This window comes from Pygoscelis adeliae, unplaced genomic scaffold, assembly GCF_000699105.1.
Source record: "Pygoscelis adeliae isolate BGI_AS28 unplaced genomic scaffold, ASM69910v1 Scaffold12, whole genome shotgun sequence".
NCBI lineage: Eukaryota > Metazoa > Chordata > Aves > Sphenisciformes > Spheniscidae > Pygoscelis > Pygoscelis adeliae.
The window spans coordinates 3,164,926-3,187,928 of NW_008824290.1; the positions used below are offsets into that span (position 1 = coordinate 3,164,926).

At 40.7% G+C, this 23,003-nt stretch overlaps 1 protein-coding gene across 1 annotated transcript in view; it reads left to right on the plus strand.

The window, feature by feature from the left end:
• Nucleotides 1-13,880, plus strand: part of MOV10L1 (Mov10 RISC complex RNA helicase like 1) — a 49,355-nt gene extending 35,475 nt beyond the window's left edge. The window contains exons 24-29 of the mRNA XM_009318774.1: nt 1,428-1,535; nt 4,456-4,593; nt 5,379-5,470; nt 10,010-10,107; nt 10,520-10,637; nt 13,631-13,880. Of these exons, the coding sequence (XP_009317049.1) occupies nt 1,428-1,535; nt 4,456-4,593; nt 5,379-5,470; nt 10,010-10,107; nt 10,520-10,637; nt 13,631-13,880 (804 nt within the window). The remainder of the gene's footprint in view (nt 1-1,427; nt 1,536-4,455; nt 4,594-5,378; nt 5,471-10,009; nt 10,108-10,519; nt 10,638-13,630) is intronic.
• The last annotated feature ends 9,123 nt before the right edge of the window (nt 13,881-23,003 follow it).

Here is a 23,003-nt window from a genome sequence, read left to right on the forward strand (position 1 = left end):
ACTCTCCTTTTTTTTTTTAGTTTTAAAAATCAGGAAATTATTAAGGAGAGATCTGCTTGCAGTTTTGGAGACAGAAGCAGATTTTTCAGTTGTTGAGAGTAAAGAGTGCAAGTCAAGAATTTATTATTGAACAGCAATCTGATTCTGTCATTTACTCTCTACACTGAGGACTGGAACAAAAGGGAAATCTAGTGAAGTAGGTGGCATGTCACTTTGTTATGGCTTTGAGGAAACTGGAGGAATTGGGACTTCTTAGCTGTCCTGTAGTCAGACTTGAAGTTTGTGTTGCTATTTAAACCTGTAGAGAACGTTGAATGTCAACTTCAAATGCTGTGCTTTATTTTTAAAACTATTTATATTCAAGGCTGTTAAGTATGTGATGTCTGCTTTCATTTTAAAAAGAAGAAAATCTCCTTTCATTTCCAGAGGATGCTCTGGACAGTGTGCATATTGCTTTTCTTGGTGTTCACATCTCAGTATTCATGGCCTTGCATGTGCGGGTTGGGGGAAACACTGAGGTGTGTAGAAAAGACCAACCCCTTTTGAAGAAATCTCACTTGCAAATTAGAGCTCTGCCTCTGCTGATCCTACTGGTCAGGTGTATGCACCTGCCCATGTTTACAGTTACTATTTATTTTTCAAACATATATAGTATTGATGTGACTGAACCTCTTATACTCCTAAAACATTTCACATCATTTAACATGATTATGTCCTTCATCTGCCTATGATGCAAGACGTATAATAGTAATGTCTGCTTCAAGAAAGTCACCTTGCATTGCAAAATAGAAAGTAGTTATTGACTGTAATCCTCAGCTTAGCCAGGCATGATTTCTTGGTAAATTTCTTGGACCACTTAAGGTATAGTCTTCAAGCAGCTTTTAGCAGATGTGATCCTGCACATACCAGCATTCCAGTGCATGAGACTCCTTGTTCCCTTCCTCTTTTTGGGAGGGTACTTAAAGTCACATCTCACCTCTGTCTTTCACCCTGCATGATGCAGCTGGCAAGCAAAGGTGGAATCTCTGCACAGCCTTCATGAGGGGTTGGGGGAAGCAGCTTGCCCTACCACATCTGTGGTAAGCATGGTTTTGGATATAATGCACATTGGAAGGAGAGGGTTTATGGATCTAAGTTGTTCTTCTCATTAAAATCTGGATTATTAAAAATCTGTTGATTTCTGTTTCAATGACAGAAGGTGAAATACTCACTACCAAGTTGTGTAATAAGTGTGATACTTCTCAGGAAAAGTTAATGTTTTATTTTAAAACCTTACTAGTGGATGATGGCTAAGCTTGGCATAGGCATTCCCTGTGACATCTCTATGTTAAATCACATACTTGTATATGTAGTATGTTTTCAGTTTTGAAGTAATCCACTCTCAAATGCAAAAATAAATCCCTTCAAACACTTTTTTTTTTTGATAGGTGGAAAAAATCAGATTTCTTCTGAGAAGTATTGATTTGGCAGACATTAAAGTTGGCACAGTAGAAGAGTTTCAAGGGCAGGAGTACATGGTTATCATCTTATCAACAGTATGTATATTTGTTGTGGTCCTGTTGAGAGTTTTTATGTGTGTCTAATTCTCTATGTTTCCTTTTTGATATAGGGCTTTTAAAAATAAAAAATAAAAATTTAAATGCTATATTTTTGTCAGTCTGTCACAGTATTTGAAAACAAAGCTTATTTTTAAGTGCATGGAAACAGTACAGCATCTGTGATTTTGAGGTAAACCTTAAACCTTTGTAGATACTCGTGCTGAATTTGTTTCATGTGGATAATATACCTTTCATTTAAGTGTGCATAGGGAGAATGGAAACTGGATGCATTATAAATATTAGAGACAACTGTGTACATCACAGTATTAAAAGTAACTGCTATTTGACTTATGAAAGCTGATGTAGGTTCTTAAATTCTTTTTCACCTTCAGTTTGAGAATCATCACTTAATGGTATACAACCAATGACTTCAGACACCAATGCTGACTGTGCCTAGAAGTTGAATACCCTTTATTACAATTTATTTATTTTGCATTGGTAGGAGAGCACTTGATAGTCTTTCATGATCATATTGATGGTGCGCTTTAAGTGCTGTGCTGGTTGTATTATAGGGATGTTTCTAGGTGCTAGTTTTTTGAATCTGAAGCTATCAAATGCCTTGAAGAAAGGGCCTGGGGGGGAAAAATCCGTGCTATGTTTTTACTTCGGCAGTACACTAGTCACAGGCCATCATTTTAACGGTACATCACCTCCTTGATTCCGAGTTGATTTTGGTTGACTACATCTATGTAAACATGAAGGTATAGGGGCATAAACTGCATCACTAGAGATTTTTAGATAACCGTGAAAATGCAGAGGTATTTAGTTTCACTCTTTGCAATAAACAGATCTTTCAGAAAAGGGAGTGTTCAGGAAATGTGGGAAGATGCATGTGTTTGGGAAGATGATGTTTATGGATTTGTGTTGAGCCCATTCCTTGCATTTGACAAAAGGGGAAAGAGGATTGTGTCAGAGTACTGGGAGAGAGTTGCTGTTATTATTTGCAGCCTTGTCTCTCACCTTCTCTTGCAGACTTGACCAATATGCTTCAGCAGATGTCTGTTCTTTCTGAAAGATCTCAGTGCATGTTATCTGCAGATGACAGACAAAGATGTAGTCATAGTTTTCAGGCAGTTGACTACAGTGTGGAAATCCTATCTGTAGCAGCTGAGACATCTGGCTTCAGAAGACTCTGAGGTTGAGCTGAGGCTAGATGCAGGCATATGCCAGTTCCCAGTCTCTAAATGCTAGATATTGCTCCAGTGCATGCACATATCCCTGGCATTTGAATTCACATGACAGGCCCCTAAAGGCCCACAGCAGCTTCTTTATGTCCTACTTTTCTGTCCTTTGCCTTCTCAGGCATGTAAGATTGTTGGCTAGGGCTCTTGACAGGAGTCTTTTCTTTGTGCTTCTAAGAAGAAATCAATGTGGAGTTGAGAAGTTTAAGCAGTAGCTGATAAGTCAGCTGATAACTTCTGAGGCTTTTTGCAGATGGCTTCTGGCTACCAGAATAAGTGATACCAATCCTTTATGTTCTGAGACAACATCCATCAAATGCACACTGTTGTAGGCACACTGAACTCCTGGACAGAGGTAAAAATCTGTGCTGGATCAGTGGAAAAGACAGTTGGGAAACTTTGGAGAAAGGCTAACTTAAACCTTTGAACATCAACAAGTGATACCAGTCCAGTGTACATGATTGTGTTTGAGGGTTTAGGCTTTCTTTTGGTAGACATTATGAGCCCTATAGAGCTGTATTTCTACAGTGTAGAATTCAGTTCAGAATACAAAAAAAGTCTGCATATGCTTGCTTTTTTCCAAATGGTAATGTGGTTTTGGTGCAGTAACTCTCTAAGTAAAAGACTTAAATGTTTGGAACGTGGAGTTCCTGAGGCGTTTGTGACCCGGAATCCCTGAGGGCTATTCAAGAATATATAGTACAGGCAGACCCTGTATAAGTCTGAGTAATGGCATATAAGGCAAACTGATCAAAGGAGGAAGTATAGACCAGGAATGTGTAGCTGAAGTTATGACCGGTACTGGACTACTTTTCACAGGAGTACATAGAATTTCCAGGAGAGAAGAGGATAAAACAGCTATGTAAACAACCAAAGCACTGGAAAGCAGGGTGAATGCAGGGGTGGAGGAACAGTTGTTTTTTGGGGGTTCTTCTGTGGCTTTTGAGGGAAGAGTTTGTGGGATTTTCTTGCTTGTTTTTTTTTTCCTTAGGGCAGTGGTACTATGCTTACTTTCTCTGTTCTACATCATACTATAGCTTTTCAATCCAGCACTGTATCTCTCTTAAAGTAGTTCTAGGTATGTACTATGCTCCTATTTATGAGAACTCATTATATGTCATGAAAACTTTCTTTTATCAAAGATGGGTTCAAATATGAAATAGATAGAGGTGAAAACTTAATGAGCAATAGTTATAGCACACTAGTTGCTTTGGCTGTTTTTTCTAAGCTAAGTCAAAGCACACTGAGACTACTGAAGAAGGCTTGCAGAAAGACACACTGTGAGTTGTCATTCAACTGTAGGAATTAGAATACCAGTAGCTCTAGCACTTCTTCTACTGAAAAGATAAAATCGTTGGTTTTTAGGAAGCAGTTTTGGTATCTTGTGTTTCAAATTACAGTGGATATTCCTGATGCTAAAATGAAACTAGTACACCATTCTCTTGAAATTGCTGAAGTTGCATTAGCAGCCTGTTGGAGAGTAGACCTTCTGTGGGAAAGCCAATGGTGGGAAATAGTTAGCTAGCTGAAATTCAGATTATGAAGCTAACTTGTGCATTGCTGACACTGACCTGTGGATTGCTGCAGTAAGCAAATATTACGTTGAAGTTACACTATGGCTAGGTAAGTTGCTTTCTCATTATTCCATTTCTAAAATAATCCATAATTAATTTTAGGTGCGATCTCATGAAGGCTTATTTGGTGATGACAAATACCATTTGGGCTTTCTCTCTAACCCCAAGAGATTTAATGTAGCAATTACTAGAGCAAAAGCTTTGCTGATTGTCGTGGGAAATCCTCATGTTCTTGTGAAAGTAAGTTTTGTTTTTATATCTTTGAATTGCATGTGGTATTTGCCACAGTAAATGAATGATTTGAGGGGTTAATGTGATGTGAGGGAACATCAGATTATGTTAAGAACTGGTACACTGTCCTCAGTCTGCATTTGGGAATATCTGAACTCCATAGGTTCCTATAAGTATGGACAGTTCAGGCACCCACACATAGACTTCCAAGCACAAGGGAAATTGTAATGCTGATCTGTGCATACAGGCTCCTAGCTCCTTTTTCTCTCTAGAAGAGGTCAGAACCTCAATGCTGAAGTTCTCCAGCAGCCTGCAAGTCCAGTAAGCATATTCTGAATAACCTTATGCAATCAGGTTATTAACAAAATGCAGTTGCTTCATTTTTTTAAATGGAGGGTGGTAGAAGTGATTGTTCCCAATTAATGTGACAGCCTGCCAGAGAGGCAGTCTCCTCTTGAACCCATGCATGATCCTTCCATAGGAAGAAGGTGAGCTTTTCTTAATACCTGATAAGATGTTATGCCTCCTGACTTTCTGCTTAATAGGGAAAGCAGTATTCCAGAAATGGTCTGAATAGAAAGCTTAGTCTCCCTGCACCTATGTGCAACAAATGTAACTTACAGCAGCTATAGATATCTTCCTCCCATGTTACACCATGCTTGCGCTGTTTGTAGAGTTCTGTTTCTGGAAAAGGTCCTATTAAATCTCCTGTGTTCATGTGCCATGTTAACTTGTTTGAAAATTCACTTCCCAGAGCAGCATGACTTAAATTAAACATTAATCTTCTCTTGTAGGATCCCTGTTTTTGTGCACTGTTAGAATACAGTTTAATGAATAGAGTTTATGTAGGTTGTGACCTGCCTTCGGAGCTGGAACGTCTGCAGAAGTGAGTGCCTAGTTTTCACTTTAACCTTCCTAGAAATGGGTCAGTTTACAATATTTTTAAAGCTAGTATCATTTGAATGATTGGTAAATACAACAACCTGTGATACCATAGTAGGATTTGATTTTGCATTCTTAAGTACTGTAAACATAATAACATGTAATGTAACCATATTTTCTCCCACCCCATAAGAAGAGTCTGAGCATTAAATATTAAATAAGAGCTGTTGTTGACTTTGGTATTTTACGTATCCTCAAATGATGCATTACGTATTTGATGACCATAAGGATTTGGGGGTGGGGGGTACAGGGGAAATGTTTAAGGTGACTTTACTGTAATTAAAGAAATTTGCTTGAAGATTGATTTTAAACATGTCCCTTCTAGTAACACGTAGTACGTTGTTAAATGGGTATTATCTACTAGATGAAATGTTTTCATCAAAATTGTTGTTCATTGAAAGGTAAGCAAAATTTTTTTCTTATTCCCTTTAATTGACAGGTGTGACTAGTTTTTCGGTGTTCAAGACGCATTCAGTCCTCATCTGTTTTGAAACTAAGAATACTTAACAGAAATTCAGTCCTGAGCAAATCCAGCACCTTTTGTCCTCAGGGAAAGGCACATGTTCTGAAATGGTTGGAAGTTTCTCCAAACAGCGTTTTTAATACTTTCTTTAAGAAGTGAAAAAGTTGAAATTTAACAGTATAAAATAGTAGTGGCAACTTGTTTGCTTTTCTGTTTAAAATGTATATGACTTTATGCCTCTGCATAGAACAGTATGCCTGAAGCTAGAACAGTATGCCTGAATACTCCAAGCTTCAGAAGAAAAATACTGATGAATTCTTACATTAGCTTTTCCTTATTCTATAACTTTTTCAGCTTCTCAATTTTCTCAGACTTTTGTAGTGCCTCCTAAAACTGGACTGTCCCAAGAACATACATGTCATGTAACTTTGTTATGGGAGTGTTACGATGTGGACTGGAATGATACATGAATATCTCCACTTGACTGATGTTGAGTATCTTAAGCCAAGCATGCTTAAAAACCCTACTTCCTGTTTGTAAGGCCTTTGTATATACAGCTGAGCTCACACAGGATTTTCTTGGTTTTCCACCGCAGTCCAGCTATCTGCTGTGGTGTGTATGTCAGAACAATGCCTCAAATGGTGGGTTTAAAAAAAAGAAAATTAAAACCATGATTTGCACTTCTACAGACACTGTAGAATAAAGTATCTTGTTTTATTTTGACAAAATTAAAAATTTGGGTATACTAACTGATGGGTTAGCAGTATTCCTCCTATCGGCTTCATTGGGCACTGTGCTGTCCCCTTAAACAGCTTTTTTCTCTTTTTCTTGTCCTCTCCTTGGTGATTAAGTCTTGCCTCACAACACTTTAGGAATAGTTGGACAACTAGCCTACTGTGTTTAGGAACTGCCAGTACAACAAGATGGCCTCCTGTAACAGACAGAAGTATTTTGGATAGGACTATAGCCTACAGGGAAACAAATGGAGGGGAAAAAAGATCGCAAGCTTTTGTTTGCTTGTTTACAGTCCACTCATATCACTTCCATTCCTGGTATGCACTGTACTTCTTCCCTCTGCAATGCATAATATGTAGATACTGCAACTTATAAGATGGCAAACGTGGTAAAACATCGAAGGCAGATACTACATAAGGGTACACTGTACTGTGACACATAGTGTAGAAAACTCAGAATTAACTCTCACCCAAACTACACTGAGTGTATCCAGTCTGAGTCACAGGTGTATCTGAGCAGCACTCTGGACTATTCAGCCCAGCCTCTTTGGCATGGTATTATGCTGCTTAAATTGCTTTCGCTCATGACAGGCCAGAATAGATGGTTTGTGTTGTTGCAGTATGATGCTGAAAATACCAGCATTGATGATGCCATGCCAATATTCTACATCAAACTCAGAAAGTCATTTAACTAAGAATCTGTCCCAGTTGTTGGCTATTGAAAGACCTCTTGCTTCAGGATTGTGTTATGACATACCACATCTCGCAAATCACTGTTTAGACCCACCACTGCTGAGACTTACTGCCAACCTTGCTCTTTGTCAGTGTGCTTGTGCTCTCTTCAGAGAACAGTGAAGAGATCGTAATGGAGATGGATGATGCTTACTTTATTGCAAGATATAATCCAGAACTTCTGATTAGTATTTCCATGACCTCTGCATAGCAAAGTAGCAGAAGATTGATTATATTGTGATATTTAATAGCTACAAGCTAATAATCTTTTAACTGTAATAGGTTGCGTGTTGACATCAGTTTCTACAAAGATAAAAAAAAACCTACTCGATTTATTTTTTAACATTGTGCTTTTATTACTCAGCAGAAGTCAAATGATAAATACCTATTATCATACATGGTGTTTATTTTTTCTATAAGAGTTCTTAGTTTAAAGGGCAAGTACACATTTTTGAGGGAAGGAAAAAAAAAAATCTTTCATCCAACAACAACATTTTGCCAGTGGAGAAACTCATATACTCTTTTCACTGATAATTACTTTTACTGTAACTCATATCATCCACAACTAAAATGTGGAAACCTTTCCCCTGAGTTACTAAGAATAGTCTCTGACAGTCTTAAAAAGTGCTTCCAGAGAAGTGCTTATGCCTCATTCAGGTGGCTGCACAGCACAAGCTTGCACTGGCTTTATGTTGCAGAATGGGGAGAAGGGGGATTTCTGTTCCTGCTTCTATTGTTATGCATTTAAAACTACATTTTTTTTTTCTAACCTTTTCACCTCACCCTGTGTGCTGCTGCTTATTAATGACTGAGAAGCTGTACTGCGTGATATGAAACAACTTCGTCTTCCTCCTTCTCTTGCAAAGTTTCTCGTTTCTTTCTGCCTACCCAGCTGCTACTGAAAACCTTGTTTGAAGAGAGACCTACCCATGAGAATTGTATGGGGGCTTAAACCGTGTTTGCAACTTTAGAACAGTTTCTTCTGGCAGCTTGATGTGCAGGCAGAGCTGGTTGTTCCAGAGGTGTTAGCTTCAATATTCTAGTCATCTCTTTCATGAAGACACATGGCCTGATGAGCTGGAATGAGGAAAAGGGGAGAAAACAGTTTGAGTTCTCTCTATTGGTTAAAATCATCTTCCATTTTTACTGTGACAGAAATTTACATACATTTCTTTTGGGATATGTGAAAAAAGAGGGTCAGCCACTGCATGCAAAAGTAGCAATGACAGAGCCAGTTTAGACTCAGTCTCCTTCTTTTAGAGACAGTTGAACTAAGTCTTACTTTGCATGAAAACCATGTTCCAGTTACTCAGTTCTGTTTACAGGAACAGTCTTTTCCCAAAAAGAAAAAAAACAACTGTCATGGCTGTTTCTGATTTATTAATTACTTACCTTACTAAGAAATTACAAAAGCCAGACAGAGGCCTTCACCACCTCTTGAGGAGCATGTCAGAGGTACATCAAGTCAGAGAACACAGGAACACTGTTACAAATTTCTTTCTTTCCCCACTTCCCTCCAAATATTGTATTAGACATTGCGGGCTTAAGAAAAGCAAGAGACTGAGAAAGAGGTAGTCTGTAACGCAAACAATTCCTGAGCCATTTAACATAAGCAGTTAAGAGTTGAAATTTAAAAAATACCTTTGAATGACCAGTCAAGCCATCGGAAAACCCCAGAGGTGTCCTTGCCAGAATCAAAGCATGAGTACTCGGCTGCACACTGAACAGGTTCTTGTTGTTTTCCCAGTACGTTTCAAACAGCAGCAAAGGTCCAAGAAGTATGCTCTGCGTTGTAGTGGTCTCAACCTTGCAGCGGTCCCAACAGCTGAATTCTGTGCCGTGACAGCAAGAGTTCCCTCAATGGATGGCCTTTGCTTTTTGGAAGAAGTACCTTAACTTGTAGGTGGCTGCATTTAGATCACAAGTAAAAGAAAAAGTGTGTCCGAAACCAGGACACACTTCTAATAGTATTTTAGAATATGAAGGCTTTATTAGAGTGGCAATCCCTCATATTGCTTATTATAGTCTTCCACTGACTATTTTTTAATGTTTTCAAATTCCCCTTAAATTGCTGCTGTTCATCTGTCCACGCTGGTGCAGTGTAGGTCAGGTCACACTAAATCAGTGTGATTGATGCAGGAGTTGCTGGGTAAGTATTTTTATATGTTTCACTTGTTATTTTTGCTAGTTCCACATTTTTTTCTTAACAGCTGTTTAACTGCGCTTTATCTAATAAAAGTTACATCCCTACCAACTACATAGCAACATTTTGAAGATCAAACTGTGGGCCTCTGACATGAGCCTGATTATTCAAGTCATACGAGCTCGGTAGTCCAAGCCGCATGGCTGGATGCTGCCCAGTGCCACGCTGATCAGGCTGCACAGATACACTATGTGTATTTTTCCAGATAACGGGGTGTGGGAGCCCTGTTAATTCTTTCTGTCCTTCATCCTCCTGAAAAATGGTCAGCCTACACCTGAGGGGGGGAAAAAAACCTGAGGCTGTAGTTACAACCTGTATTCAACACCTTGTGTGTTCATGTTTTTTCCATAGGGCACATTATCCCAGTAAGGACAGATCAGTGGGGCAAGAAATAGCATTCAGAGTGTGTGGGCAACTGCACACGCTATTTACTGTCTTCGGCAACCTTGGTTTGACAATGTTGTGGAAGTTTAATAGATTTTTCTCCTTTAAATAAAATAGCTTCAAGGTGTCAAGGAGTATTGTGCTGCACATTTTGGAGCTCAGATACCAGAATAATGAGTATTCTAAATCTCAATAAGAAACAGACTCTTTTAAAAAGCAATATTGGTTTTTTGCAACTAACAAAAGAGAACATCAGCATTCATTTACAGATTCAGAAACAATTCATTTGTCTGTTTTACCAGGCTTGTTAAAATTTATGTACTCCGATTATTTGAACAATTGGCTTCTTTCTTTTAATAGTAATAAGTGAGGAAAATGCAATACACCTCTAAGCTGTGAGGAAGGGTGTTCTTCCAGCACATGGCGAAGAGTGGGAGTGTAAAATAATCTTTTTAAACTGCCTGAATTTCCTTACAGCTTTAAGTGTTGTTATGTCTCGGTATGCTTTTAAAGATATTTTCAGTACCGGCTTCTTGAGAATTGCTCTACAAGAGCAAAAGGAAATGCTTCCACTGCGGTGTTCCACAGAAGGACAGTAAGTGACGAGGTGATGTGCTGCGGAAGGACAGAAGTCAAACTGCAGACCATGGAATGAAGAACTCTTTGTAAATAGAGGACAAATTGCTGTTGAAACTTTAAGTTTCAAAAGGCTTGGAATTTGTCCAAAAGGCACAAATGAATAGTTCTAGTCTAGAACTAATAGTTCTTTTAAGGAATACTAGTGTCAAGGGAGAAAAAATTAGGAGCCAGAAGAGACTATAGGTAATGAAAGAATACAGTCAACAAAGGGGAAAATGGGGAAACATTTTTAATTTAAAAAAAAAAAAAAAAAAACCACATACACACAGAAACAAACAAACACACACCCCCACAAAAATTAGTCACTTCTCTAGCCTTTACTTGTGCCTCTTTGATGCTCTTCGTATATGCCTTCTTTTGCTCTTGCCTAACTGGAAGGTGCGGATGACGTGGAAGTGCTAGAACTGAACAGAAGATTCCTCTCTGTCACCTGGCGCGTACGCAGCTGGCAATGTAAATGCCCGAGAGTTGTGTTTCGTCGAGATTGTCTAGGCTACCTCTCTAGCCGATGGAGAGAAATGACTCTGGAAGGTGGTTTACTTCATCCTAAAATGTGTCCAGAATACATGAATGAATCCCTGAAGGTGCCTGTCCCTCTCCACTGACTGCAGAGGGAGCCTAGAAACGGAGACAAGCTAAGTTCTGGATAACTGAAGCTGGGTGAGGGGAAACCTGCCCTAGCTGCCTGCGTCATCTTGTCTTGGAAGCACAGGAAGCAGCTCTTCTCCTGTAGGTAAGCGAAAAGCAGTGTAGCTAAGAGAGGGTATGACACTGTTTGGGAAAATGACACAACCAGAATTTTAGGGTTTTTTTTCCTCTTGCTGAGGAAGTAAAGGTTGCTGATAAGGTAAACTGGTTTACATCTGTGGAATACAGTAGCACAAAATGAAGTGCTTCAGTGATCATTAACTACTGAAAAGCTGTATTAGTAGAAGAATAGTTCTGAGTCGTGAAGGCAGAGCTCAGTACATCTTAATGTGAGGTGTTATGTGCAATTGACATCAAACTAGTCTCAGTAACAACAGTGATCACATGGAGAATAAAATAAGGCCTATTTAAGTACGATCTTACTAGGTTTGTGAATAAATTTAAATTTACAAAAGCCTGCTGCCAAAGACCTTGGTTTATTGATAAATGGGGAGAGCTATTTGTTATGACAGCACTCCTCAAATAACACCCACACCACAAGTCCAAGAGACTTGCGTGAATTATCTTAGAACACTTTAAAATGAATGAACAGTTAAAAGTGTTTGTGATGCAAAATAAACATGGGAATTCAGCAGCTGCTCAAATATATACCTTTCCTAACGGGAAATAACATTCCCATGTAGGCAAGTCCGGGACAGAACTTGGGTCCTTTTTCATTTGCTTTTGGTACACTTTAGTAGGATAGAATTCAGTTACCATCTTTGAGGAAGATATTGGTTTCTTTTTACTCTTTGGAGTATGCACAGTGTAAAAGGTAAAAGTATATAAATACTGTGGTTCATGGTTCACTCCTTGTAGTTCTTTCAGCTGGGGAAAAAATGTGTCCAAACAGTATCAATAATTAAGGGAAGGTGAGAAGTGGTGGAAATTCAGAGTAGGAAAGATAGCAGAGATGAATAATAGAGAAATATTTCCATGTGCGCTCTCCTTAAGGAGAGGCATCCGACGGTAGGGTTGAATCTGCACGCGGGTAGCTGGAGGTGCAGCTGATGCTGTTCTAGCTGGTGGCTGAGGGAGCTGGGCGGGTAGTGCTTTGTGGCTTCTCAGTTCTTTCATAAAACCATACAGATGATAATGCAGGGGGGAGGTCCATGAAATGTATCCTGTGTGTCGGGTTTTCATACGCTTGGGCACGTCTTTAGTGGCATACGGTAAAGCTAGGGTCCCAAAAAACACTTTGCTTCAATAAAAGCTGGGGTATCTGGCTGCTTTTTTGTGAACAGAAAGCTCTCCCCTAATGTGCCTTTTAGTAGAGCGATGCTTAGCAGAAGCGCGTGTTTTCGTAAGAGATCTGTGTGTTCCTAATAACATGGCTGAAAAGCAACAGAACGTGTCCCTGTATGAATACCAGAAGATGATCCCAGTCGCTGTCAACCTGGCAGGTGATCGCTATCACGATATTTGAGTGTGTTTAGAGGAGAGGGGTCATAGCAACCGGAAGAGCAGCCCTGTTAGTGTCAGGGGCAAGTGGGAAGCAGGGTTGTCCCTCATAGCGAGAATTCTTAAGGAACCACATGTACCATGTTGACCATAAGACAAAAATGTGCTCCAAGGGAAGAGCCCTAATGCTGCAACCTTTGTTATTTCAGTTGGTCCTCCTCAGCAGGGTGGCCCTGGGGCGAGGTGGGTGTCCCCAGGGTGAGGGAGGGTGGGGGAGAGCAGCAGTTGCCTGGGCGAGGTGCTGTCACTGCTGCACTTAGGATCTGTCCTCAACACAGCGCGGGTGCGCCAGGCCATCTGGGGCAGAGCAGAGCAGCACGTGTACAAATCCCTGGCAGCAGGGGGGGTGGAGTGGGGGAGCAGAAAAATATGCATATTGTCAGTTCTTGGCAATTTGCTGAAAATATTTTTTGGGGAAGTCAAGGGCCTCGTGGTGGTTTCCATTCTGTTGCTAACAGCCGTGCCCTGGGGCAATGAAGAGGACAAGATAGCGGGAACAGAAGGGTAGTGAAAATTTCCCTTTTGGCTTTCCTTAAATTAATGAGCAAACAGCACAGATGGGATAAGCGAGGCAGAAGAAGAAGAAGAAGAAATCCAGCATAAACGTTCCCTGTAGAGTGCCGAAAATGAAGACATCCTTTGTGTGGAACCGGACAGCTACCAAAAGGCGTTTTCACCTCTGTCATTTCTGTTTTGGGGAGAGCTCTCCGAAGACTGTTCAGGTCTTGCTATAGAAAAGGACAGTGACAGTAATTATCATCCCTCTAACCCTCCACGTGTATATTTCCATCCTTGAAATAGCGTGCTGGTTTTCACAGGCGCCCTGCCTCTGCCGCCGGCCTGGCAGCCCGTGCTGGACGGGGCAGGTGGTGGCATGGGCAGAGCCAGTCAAGTCCAGCGCGTGCGTACTGCTGTCGTGCTGGCCGGTGATCGACTTCATCTGACCTGTCCAAATTTCCGTAGCCTTGAGGTTGTGCTGGAGTTGCCTGGCTTAAGTCTTGACATTTGTCAGATGCGGCGGCTTTTAACTTCAGACCCAAGGAATTGCTAATAGGCTAATAAATAGCATGCAATTAACTTTATCGGGCTGGTCATTAATGTTACTTAACCCAGCACTCATTTTTAAAAGCAACTTGTTTGCCAGTCTTCAGTCGGATTTCTTCATCCAGTATAATACTGTCAAGCTTTTATTTAAGTGTGTTGTACTAGGTACCGCTAACTAGGTTATAAGTCATCCCAAATACCTTCCAGGTGTCATTTGCACTGAAAATGGTAACTGTAATATTACCCCTTTGTACTTCAGCATGTCCTGAAATTAAGTTTAAAAATGACTTTGTGCTGTAAGCCTTTGTGGCCTTTATGGTAGTGCCCTGTACATGAACCTCGTTTGTGTGGGGGATCATTGCTACCACCGCAGAAAAATCTAGCGAGAGAAAACTTAAAGAACAGATTTTTTTTTTTAAGTGACTCATTGCAGAAGTACAGATAGAAAGAAACAGATTACAAAAAAAGCAGAATTAATTTTTACATAATTTATTAATAGTAGAAATAAAAATAAATTCTTTACAGGCAGATTAATGCTGTCATTTGTAAATTGCTGTGTAATCTTTATCCAGATTAAACTGCAGATCTGCCTGGGACTGAAGTTAACAAGAGTTGGTCCGGACTCAAAGGCCAATCATTATTGTCCTGCTGCCTGCTTGTAGAGAGATCCTGAAATAAAATAAGTTAAGATTGTGTCCTCAGCATGACAGCATTAACAGTTCAAGATAGCTTTCCCTTCTGGTTTTCACTCTTACGTCCTAGTGTTTGCATCGCTCTGTGTATAGCCAGGCAAGAGCAGAGTGCTACCTTTAGTCGCAACATACTCAGGAAGGTCTAACACCTAATGAACAAGAATTGGCCTGGCATACACCGTACCCGAAGATACGGTAGTGAATGGTCTGGCAACAGTGGTTTGAACTGCACGTTAATGCCGTCTCAAACATGTTCCTTTTATAAATGATGTTTCAGACATTTTAAGAGGAAATTATTGAAAGAACCAGCTGGAAATCAACTCTTACCCCACACGGTAGGTACATTTAAAAAATCTCTTGAAGACAGTAAAGTGCTTTAAAAGTACGTTCTCCTCTCTTCTGTTAGTCCCCAGTGCATCAAGCTCATCGTTATTTCCTACAAAGTAAAATTATGTTTGAGATCCTGGAGCAACTCTGTTGCAAAAATGTCTATTTTAGTAAGTCCTTGTGCTGCTACTGTAAGTGGAATTTGCCATTTCCAGGTTTTTATAATGGGAGTTTTTGCACTGGACTTGTGGCTGGAAACCCGTAGCAAGTCATACCTTGTAATCCAGAAGCCTGAGGTAGCAGGTATCTGTATTCAGACAAAATTCCAAATAAAATTTGCATCAGCAAGCCTTCGGCTGAATGACAGGACAAGTCCTCAAGGGATTATCTGATGTAACCTGAAGATAGGGCCTAGACACAAAGAACCAAATTCGCTCGTGTGAACAATGCGATTGAAATTCAGGCGTTTTCCTAGACGGTGCTGAGCACTCCATGCCCGAAGAATAACGTAATTTAAGCTTGCGAGCAACCTCATGGATTCACGGACTTTTTGATCATGCTTTGAGAAGCAAAGGGAAACTGTAGATCTACTTATTTCAAGAGTTTCAACTTTTTTTTTTCCCCCACGTCTCCTTTTTGTGCAGTAGGTTAGGGATGTATGCGGAAAGCCTCGCGATGGTTGAGGAAGACGTTGACTCTGTGTCCTGAGTGAACGTAAATGTGGACAACTAATGGCATGTCAAAAGTGTGAACAAACCCACAACTTCCATGCAGTCAGGCCTGTGGGGCTGTTGGTTTACTTAACTCATTTTAAAGATTGGGAACTGCAGAACTGGTTAAGAACATGAGAAATGAAATCATCCCAGTTTCCAGTTAAAGGTTATCCCAAACATTAACTTTTAAAAAATATCTGTGTACTGTTTGCATCTGGAAGGTTAAGCTCTTACTGAGTATTTTCGATTCTTTGAAAAACAGCTGATGTATGTAGTGCAGATACAGGCTCTGTGTAAGGAGATCATCCACTCTCCACTGACTGCAAAGGAAGGAATCCTGTTAAAAGCTCAGGAGGCAATAGAGTTTAAGAAAAAAAATTTCAGGAAGTGCATTGTCTTTACATGCACTTGTAAACGCACTTACAATACACCAAATCCAGTGTATTTGGATGCATTGGGGCTGAAAACCTTCAAATGATGACCTCCGGTCAGGTACTCGTCGACTCTCTCCCCTTTTAAAAGAATATTACAGATTTAATGCGAGTTTCTGAATAGCTGCCTGGGTATTTTGTGGTAGATGTATGCGGTGTAATAATCCATTAACACCTGAGCGGTTCCATTAGCACAGATAGAATGAGACAGGTACCTCAGCGATTCTTCCACCTCACCTCATCTTCTGCGTCAGCAGTGCCTGGGGAGGTACATACCTCCCTCTCCCTAGCAAAGGAAGAAATTACCGCATGCCCTCTGCAGTGCCTCAGACGGATGAAATCTATTGCGTTTAAAGAAACTGCGTAGCCCGGTTTAACTCCCGCTGCCAGCAGTTTCACGCCATGTATTTTAGACTTCGGTAGAGTTACTCCTGCTTTCCACTGGGTGATGCAGAGCAAGGTTTGCACAGGCATCTTGTCTCTTTCTTCAGATAATAGTCTGCTTTTTGCAGGTTTAATCAGCATCATAACTGTTAAAGATTGTTGCCACTGTGACATTCCTTTAATAATTTTTTCCAGTTTCATTTCTTTTACTAATCAAAAATGTGTGTTTATCTTACATTCAGATAAGAAAATACATTATGATCTAGTACTTCAAAGACTAACTTTCCTTTTGTGGCTTTAGGATCGTGATGAGCAACTACAGCCCACGGATACTAAGCTGAATGCCCAAAGGGCAGCATCAGATTTTCTGCAGATATTACCTGTCTTGCTTGACTTGACCGGTTTTTACTTGACTTTTTCTTCTAATGTGAAGATGTCATGACATACTAATTTAATTCTGCTCCAGCAGAAGCTTTATTGAATAACCTAAGCCTATAAGCTTCTTCCATCAAATATCTATGCTGTTGTTACTGTCATATTTCTAGCAGCTTGTGATCAGCATGGAAGTTATTCGTATGCTGTAATTTTCTATATCAAAAAGTTAACGAGTACATATTTAATATCATAAATGCCTTCAAAAAGTCTGTTACATCAAGTAATTACTTCAGAGTTTATCGACCAAATTTGTAATTTTGTCCAAATGTATTATTTGACACACTTTGCTTCAGATGTGGATTTCTGGGTTCCTGGTGTAACACCTGGTCTTCTCTTTGGCTTCTCAGCAAAACACATCAGTTATAAGAAGCTACAGAGACATTACGGCTCTGTGCAGAGCTGGAAAGCCTTCGGTTCCTGACAGCTGAAAATATTACATGATCTGACGTTAGCAGGGTTAGGAAGAAGCCACATCCATTCCACAGCCTTCATACTGGGGCGGTGTCTGCCCTTACCGTGTAGATACTAATCATAACTAATGATTGTCTGTACATCAGTGTGTATTTGCATGCATTGGGGCTGAAAACCTTCAAAAGATGACCTTCGGTCAGGTACTCATCGACTCTCTCCCCTTTTAACAGAATATTACAGATTTAATGCGAATTAAACATGTTCTCATGCGAACAGCATGTTCTCTACAACTTCTCCTCAGGGCAGACTACGTGCCCTGTAGTTCCCCATATCATGGCACTCCCCCATTTTAATTATGGGTAAAATGGTAGGTTTTTTCTAGACTAAATGGAACTTCTTCAGCATTCAAGCAGTTGTTCAAGTTCAAAGTTATTCAGATTATTTTCTAATTAACTCCTTAATAAACTGTCTGCAGATTAACTGGTTACCTTAATTTGGTGGGTTTTTTTCACGTGACTAGTTATTTTTTAACAAGCTGTAGTAGATAACAATGGAACATAAAGCATCTCCCCCTTACTGCAATATATTAATTTTATCTTCCTGCTACTTTCCAAAGAAAATGCTAATTTAGTGTAACTCCATTTTCTACACCATGACTGACAGCTTTACGTTCCCTGCCCACTATCTGATCTGTTCGGCTGTTAGGGTTTCATCTGTACCAAGTTTATATAAGGAACTTCGCCACTTGTCTTTATCGCCACAAACAAAAGGGGTTTGATCAATAACTTTAGCTTATAGCTTTAGGCATACTCTAATTTTAGCAGTAGGGGCTTATGCCAAAATCAATAATATAAATTCAGCATAATGGGAAATTATTCAACCATTGATATCCTCCGTTCAGAGGTAAGTAGCTCAGGACAGTCAAGTTAGTATTGGAGACCTCCACGTTACTACACCTAGATTACAGCCGCGCCCAGCGGGAGCTTGGCCAGACTGGAGCCCGCTTGTGCTAAGCGACGTACAAATGCAGACCATTTGCAAACACGTGTGCAGTGGCTTAGCCTTACTAATGTGAATATTTCTACTTTTTTTAGTGCGGCTGAAGCCTTACTAATGTGAATATTTCTACTTTTTTTAGTACGGCTGACTGTGTAGGACAATAAAACTAAGTGTGCCAGGTTTACAGAACCAGGGACACAACCAGCAGCACGTGCATGTTTGCCAAAACTAACAACAGCACATGAATTAAAAATGTTTCCCCCAAGGCTACATCAGTTACAGTCGTAGGATTACAACAAAAACCTGTTATGTTGATAGATGAGAATCCAGCTCTTCAGTAGATGTGTTGCATGTAATCTTACCCTAATAGCTCTTAGGGGTGACATCACTTACAAAGCAAAATGTTTGCAGCCAGGAATGGAGGGACATGATTTGCAGCAGTTATACAGCACTTACACCCCAGTAGCTCTCAAAGGCATACTTTCTTTCTGGGTTTGGGCATCTTTCCAGAGGTAACAGAGACATGAAATGCTACCTATGTAACATGAGGTTACAGAATAGGTTTAGCTTGGAAGGGACCTCTGGAGATCGTCTAGTCCATCCCCCCTACTCTGAGCCCATCCAACAGGGTCAGGTCGCTCAGGGTCATGTACAGTCGGGTTTTTAATAGCTCCAAGGACGGAGAGTCCACAGCTTCTCTGGGCAACCTCTTCCAGCGTTTGACCACCATTACGGCAATCTTTTTTCTTACACCTAATTAGAATTTCTGTTGTTCAAACTTGTGTCCTTTTCTTCTCATAGGAAGGTGAAGAGAAAAATGTTTCTTCAATAATCCTCTGAAATAAGAGAAATAAAATAAAGCCAAATAAAATTAAATTTGTCTAAACTGTCTGAAGCAATAAGAAATTCCTTACAAGGTTTCTGTTTGCAATTTTGTCCTTTACTGGAGGACTGATAATTACTATCTATCTCTGGAACAAGACAGCATTAGTATTACTTCAAACCTTTATCAGTTTAGTTTGCCTTGTGATAATTTTAGGCATCAAATTTGCTTGCACATCATTTGAACATTAAGTCAATAGACCTACTCAGAGGATGTAAATTACAGAAAGTATATTTATTATGCAGGGTTTGAACTGTAGTTTTACTTAGTTCAAGGGCACAAGAGGCTAGGATACTCCAGATAGATAGCCCAAAAATTTAGATAGCACAGATGCAGACAGCAAAAACAACGGAGGCACACTAATGACCCTGCATGGCATTGCCCAGCACTCCAGATTCCTGGGGAACTAGTGCCTGTTCCTCCTCGGCCTGGGCAGGTTTCTTGCCTTTGTCCCACGCTACACCTGAGCTACTAAGCCCTGTGGAGAGCTGGGACAAGATGGACTGGAAGGACTTCACTGTCACTTACTTCTAAGCGTTGGGCAGTTTGGTTGGAGCAATTGTTCAGACCCAGCTGCTGGACCTCCTGAAGGAAAGACTATTGGACGCATGCAGGTCAGATCTGCAGCTGGGGACACTGAGTTTGCGGATGCAAACACTATGCTGCAGTGCACAGGCAGCCTGCTAGCCCATAGCAAACCTGACTTATTCAGGACATACAAGTCTGGGCAGGTAATAGGTGCAGTGTACACGTAGAAGTTGTGGGGAGTCTCATCTGTGCCAGATTTCATGCACTTCTGTCAGGGAAATCACAGGAACGCGGCAGTCCTACTGCAGGGTGCAGTGCAGATGCCGCCTACTGCTGCTGGACTCAAGCTGGTTCTGACAGGGGCAAAAACACGTTTTCACTGTGCTACATAAGGTAATATCTGTGGCACCGATATTCATCATTGCTGTTGAGAATTGACTCTATTTCTCACACATATTTGGATTCTAATTTTTTTGAGAAATGCTGCAAGAATTTTTCCCTTCTCAGCTCTTACTTCAGCCACTTCTAAATCTCTGAGCTGAAACTAAGCCAAAATATTCATGTATAGGCTATAGTCAAAGCTCATTCAAAGGGGAAAAGATGATTGAGTTCTTGAATAGCAAAACCAGATGATTTTTCTATTTTAATTCATTGTCTTTGTTGCTATATTATTATTAAAAACAGCTTTATTATTAACTAGGCAAAGCACTGGTTTTATTTGGCGGTTTTCTCCAATCTTGTTGTTCCAGAAATTTATGTTTTGGCATCCATGAGAAAATATGCCCACATCTGGAAATAAATGCCAGGAAATCTCCATTTGTACATGCCCATTTGCATATGCCCATTTGCAAACATTAAACAGCAAAAGCCACTGAAGATCATATTCTGGTTCTGCATTACCTTTTCTGTGATACTTTCTTCTAACAATGAAGAACGTCACCAGCTGAAGTCTTCTGGACACTAAGTTCTTCCAGTATCTGGTTCAGTTTACACTGGAACATCTCTTGAGGATAGGCCGATGCCCAAATTCATACCCAGCAGCATCTGCCAAAAGATGTGACAAAGGCTGCCTGACCCCTGTAATTCAATATACAAAAAACAATTGACCTTACGAGGCAGGTATATATTAGGAAGTATCCACACGTCTGCACATGCGGATGCCAAGCTTGAGACGGGTAAACTCCCTTTGCTCCCGCACATGCTGTCTTGCCTAACAGGCTCCAATCAACGGTTTCGGGTGCTCATGCTGTGCCTAACGTTCTTATGGCAGTTGGTAGGGGCAAATCCACCCTCTCCATGGGAACACAGAGCTATTCCCAGGAGGACGCTTCCCTGTGGTGCATTGTGAGACTTGCTTTTTCTTAGCAGGCTCAAGGGCAGAAGTTGTGTTAGTCTGCCAAGGCATATGGCTTTGCAGGGCCTGCACACTATTTGGTTCTGTGTTTACTGGCAGTTGTGGTTTGGGACACTAGATCAGAGAGACAGTTCATCATTATGTGAAAGCATGGAGTATGGAGACTGAACACAGAGCATATGATAAATCTGGCAAACAAGATGAATGCTGCGTTCTCATCCATCAACACTTAAGGAGCAGCAGAACAAGACACAGCATGGTAGGTGGGATTATACTGCCTTGCTGACATGGGATGACCAGTAATGGCTCCGCAATGTCTGGAGGATGTCATGGCTGTAAGGGAGGTACTCCAGTCTTTCAGGGCCGTGGTACATGGCTGAAGAAATCCATTCAAGTACTGAAATGGGCTCTCAGCAATTTTACTTTGCAGTCCAGTACATTTAGAAGATTCAGGGTAGGGTTGGCCTGTGCACGTGGAACACAAAAGCAAAATGGCACTGGCTTGAAAATCATCTGGATGTCAAGATTGCAAAAGCATGTACATACAACCGTGACTTGCTTTTTGTAATTGGAAAACTAGAGGCGAATATTTTTTTGTGGAGTGGAGCCTACATACTGATGGATCCTTTAACCAAACAATGTGTCCTCATAAGAACTACAGACTTAAGGTTAAAGCAGGCAACGGAAATTAGGGATGCCATATGTGCTCAAATTCATGCCACGCCTGAGAATTCTAATGAGTAATTACTCACTGCAAATGCATGTGCTGTTTTGTGGACTGTGAACTGTTGTTAGACATGTTGTACTGATAGCTTACAGATTTTAAAGTGCTTCTTTTGCCTTTTGGTTTGGTTTGGGGTTTTTTTTGAGCGCTCCTGGGATGAGGGCACTGTTAATCTTTATGGAGTATTTTGTGCCTAATTAATTGTAAGGACTTAGGTAGCTGAGGGCTTTTATTTTTCTTTACGGAATAAAATATCAATTAAAATGTAAATCTCTGCAATTGCTGGCTTGGGGACATGGGGATCCCTATAATTGAACTGTGTAGATTACTCACTGTTTTCAAATACATTGATAATAATATGTTGGCACAGCTGTTCCTTTTCATTTCTTTACAGTTAAATGGACAATACCAAGTGTTAAAAACAAGCCATGACCTGTACTAATTTTGCCAATGTATGCAAGGGGGTTAAAATTGTTGTGGAGTTAGAACAGCTGATTGATAATAACAGTTAACGGTCCCTATCAAAAAGACTGCAACCTGCATGAACAAAAACTGATGAAAAATGCAGGAGTTTCACTTACCTCCTTGCCTCTCCTTGTTCCCTTTCCCTTTCACATCTTTACTTGGACATGTGATGCAGGGCTGGCTAGAGACTACCTGGATGAGAACTGTTTCTCCCCTTCATTCACTTGAGCTGTCCGTCTCCCTGGAATCGTCTTCACTTTGCAGTAGCAAAAATGGAAAGGCCAGATTAACTCCCTGTTAAGCATCTGCAAAGGAATCTTTGCAGTGAAAGGCACGTGCATCTCTCCAGAACAAGACACAGAGGTCTGACCCACGCTGCAGGGAGAGGGGAGCTGTGTACTCATAACCCTGCACAGAATCACAGACCCATGAGAAAATATGCTGGAAGTTGCTTAGGGTGGTTGTGAACTGGCATTGCCGTCCCTCACCTCGACGCTCTCCTTATTCCGCAAACCTGTGCGAAGTTCTCTGCTCTGTTCCTCCTGGACCACGGCCTCTCTCTTTTGCCTCTGTGGCAGTATCTTCCACAGCTCTCTTCCGAAACTCTCTCCAGGGTAGCAGCAGTGTGCTCAACCTTCTGGCAGCACAGCTTATCTTGCAGATCTCAGAGCTCCATGCAGAACCCACCCAGCTAGAATTCCTTCACAAACATGCAAGAGAAGGAATCCCTGCAGTACTGCTTCTGTATGTCAAGATGTAGGGTTACAACCTTCCTTCCTCTTAA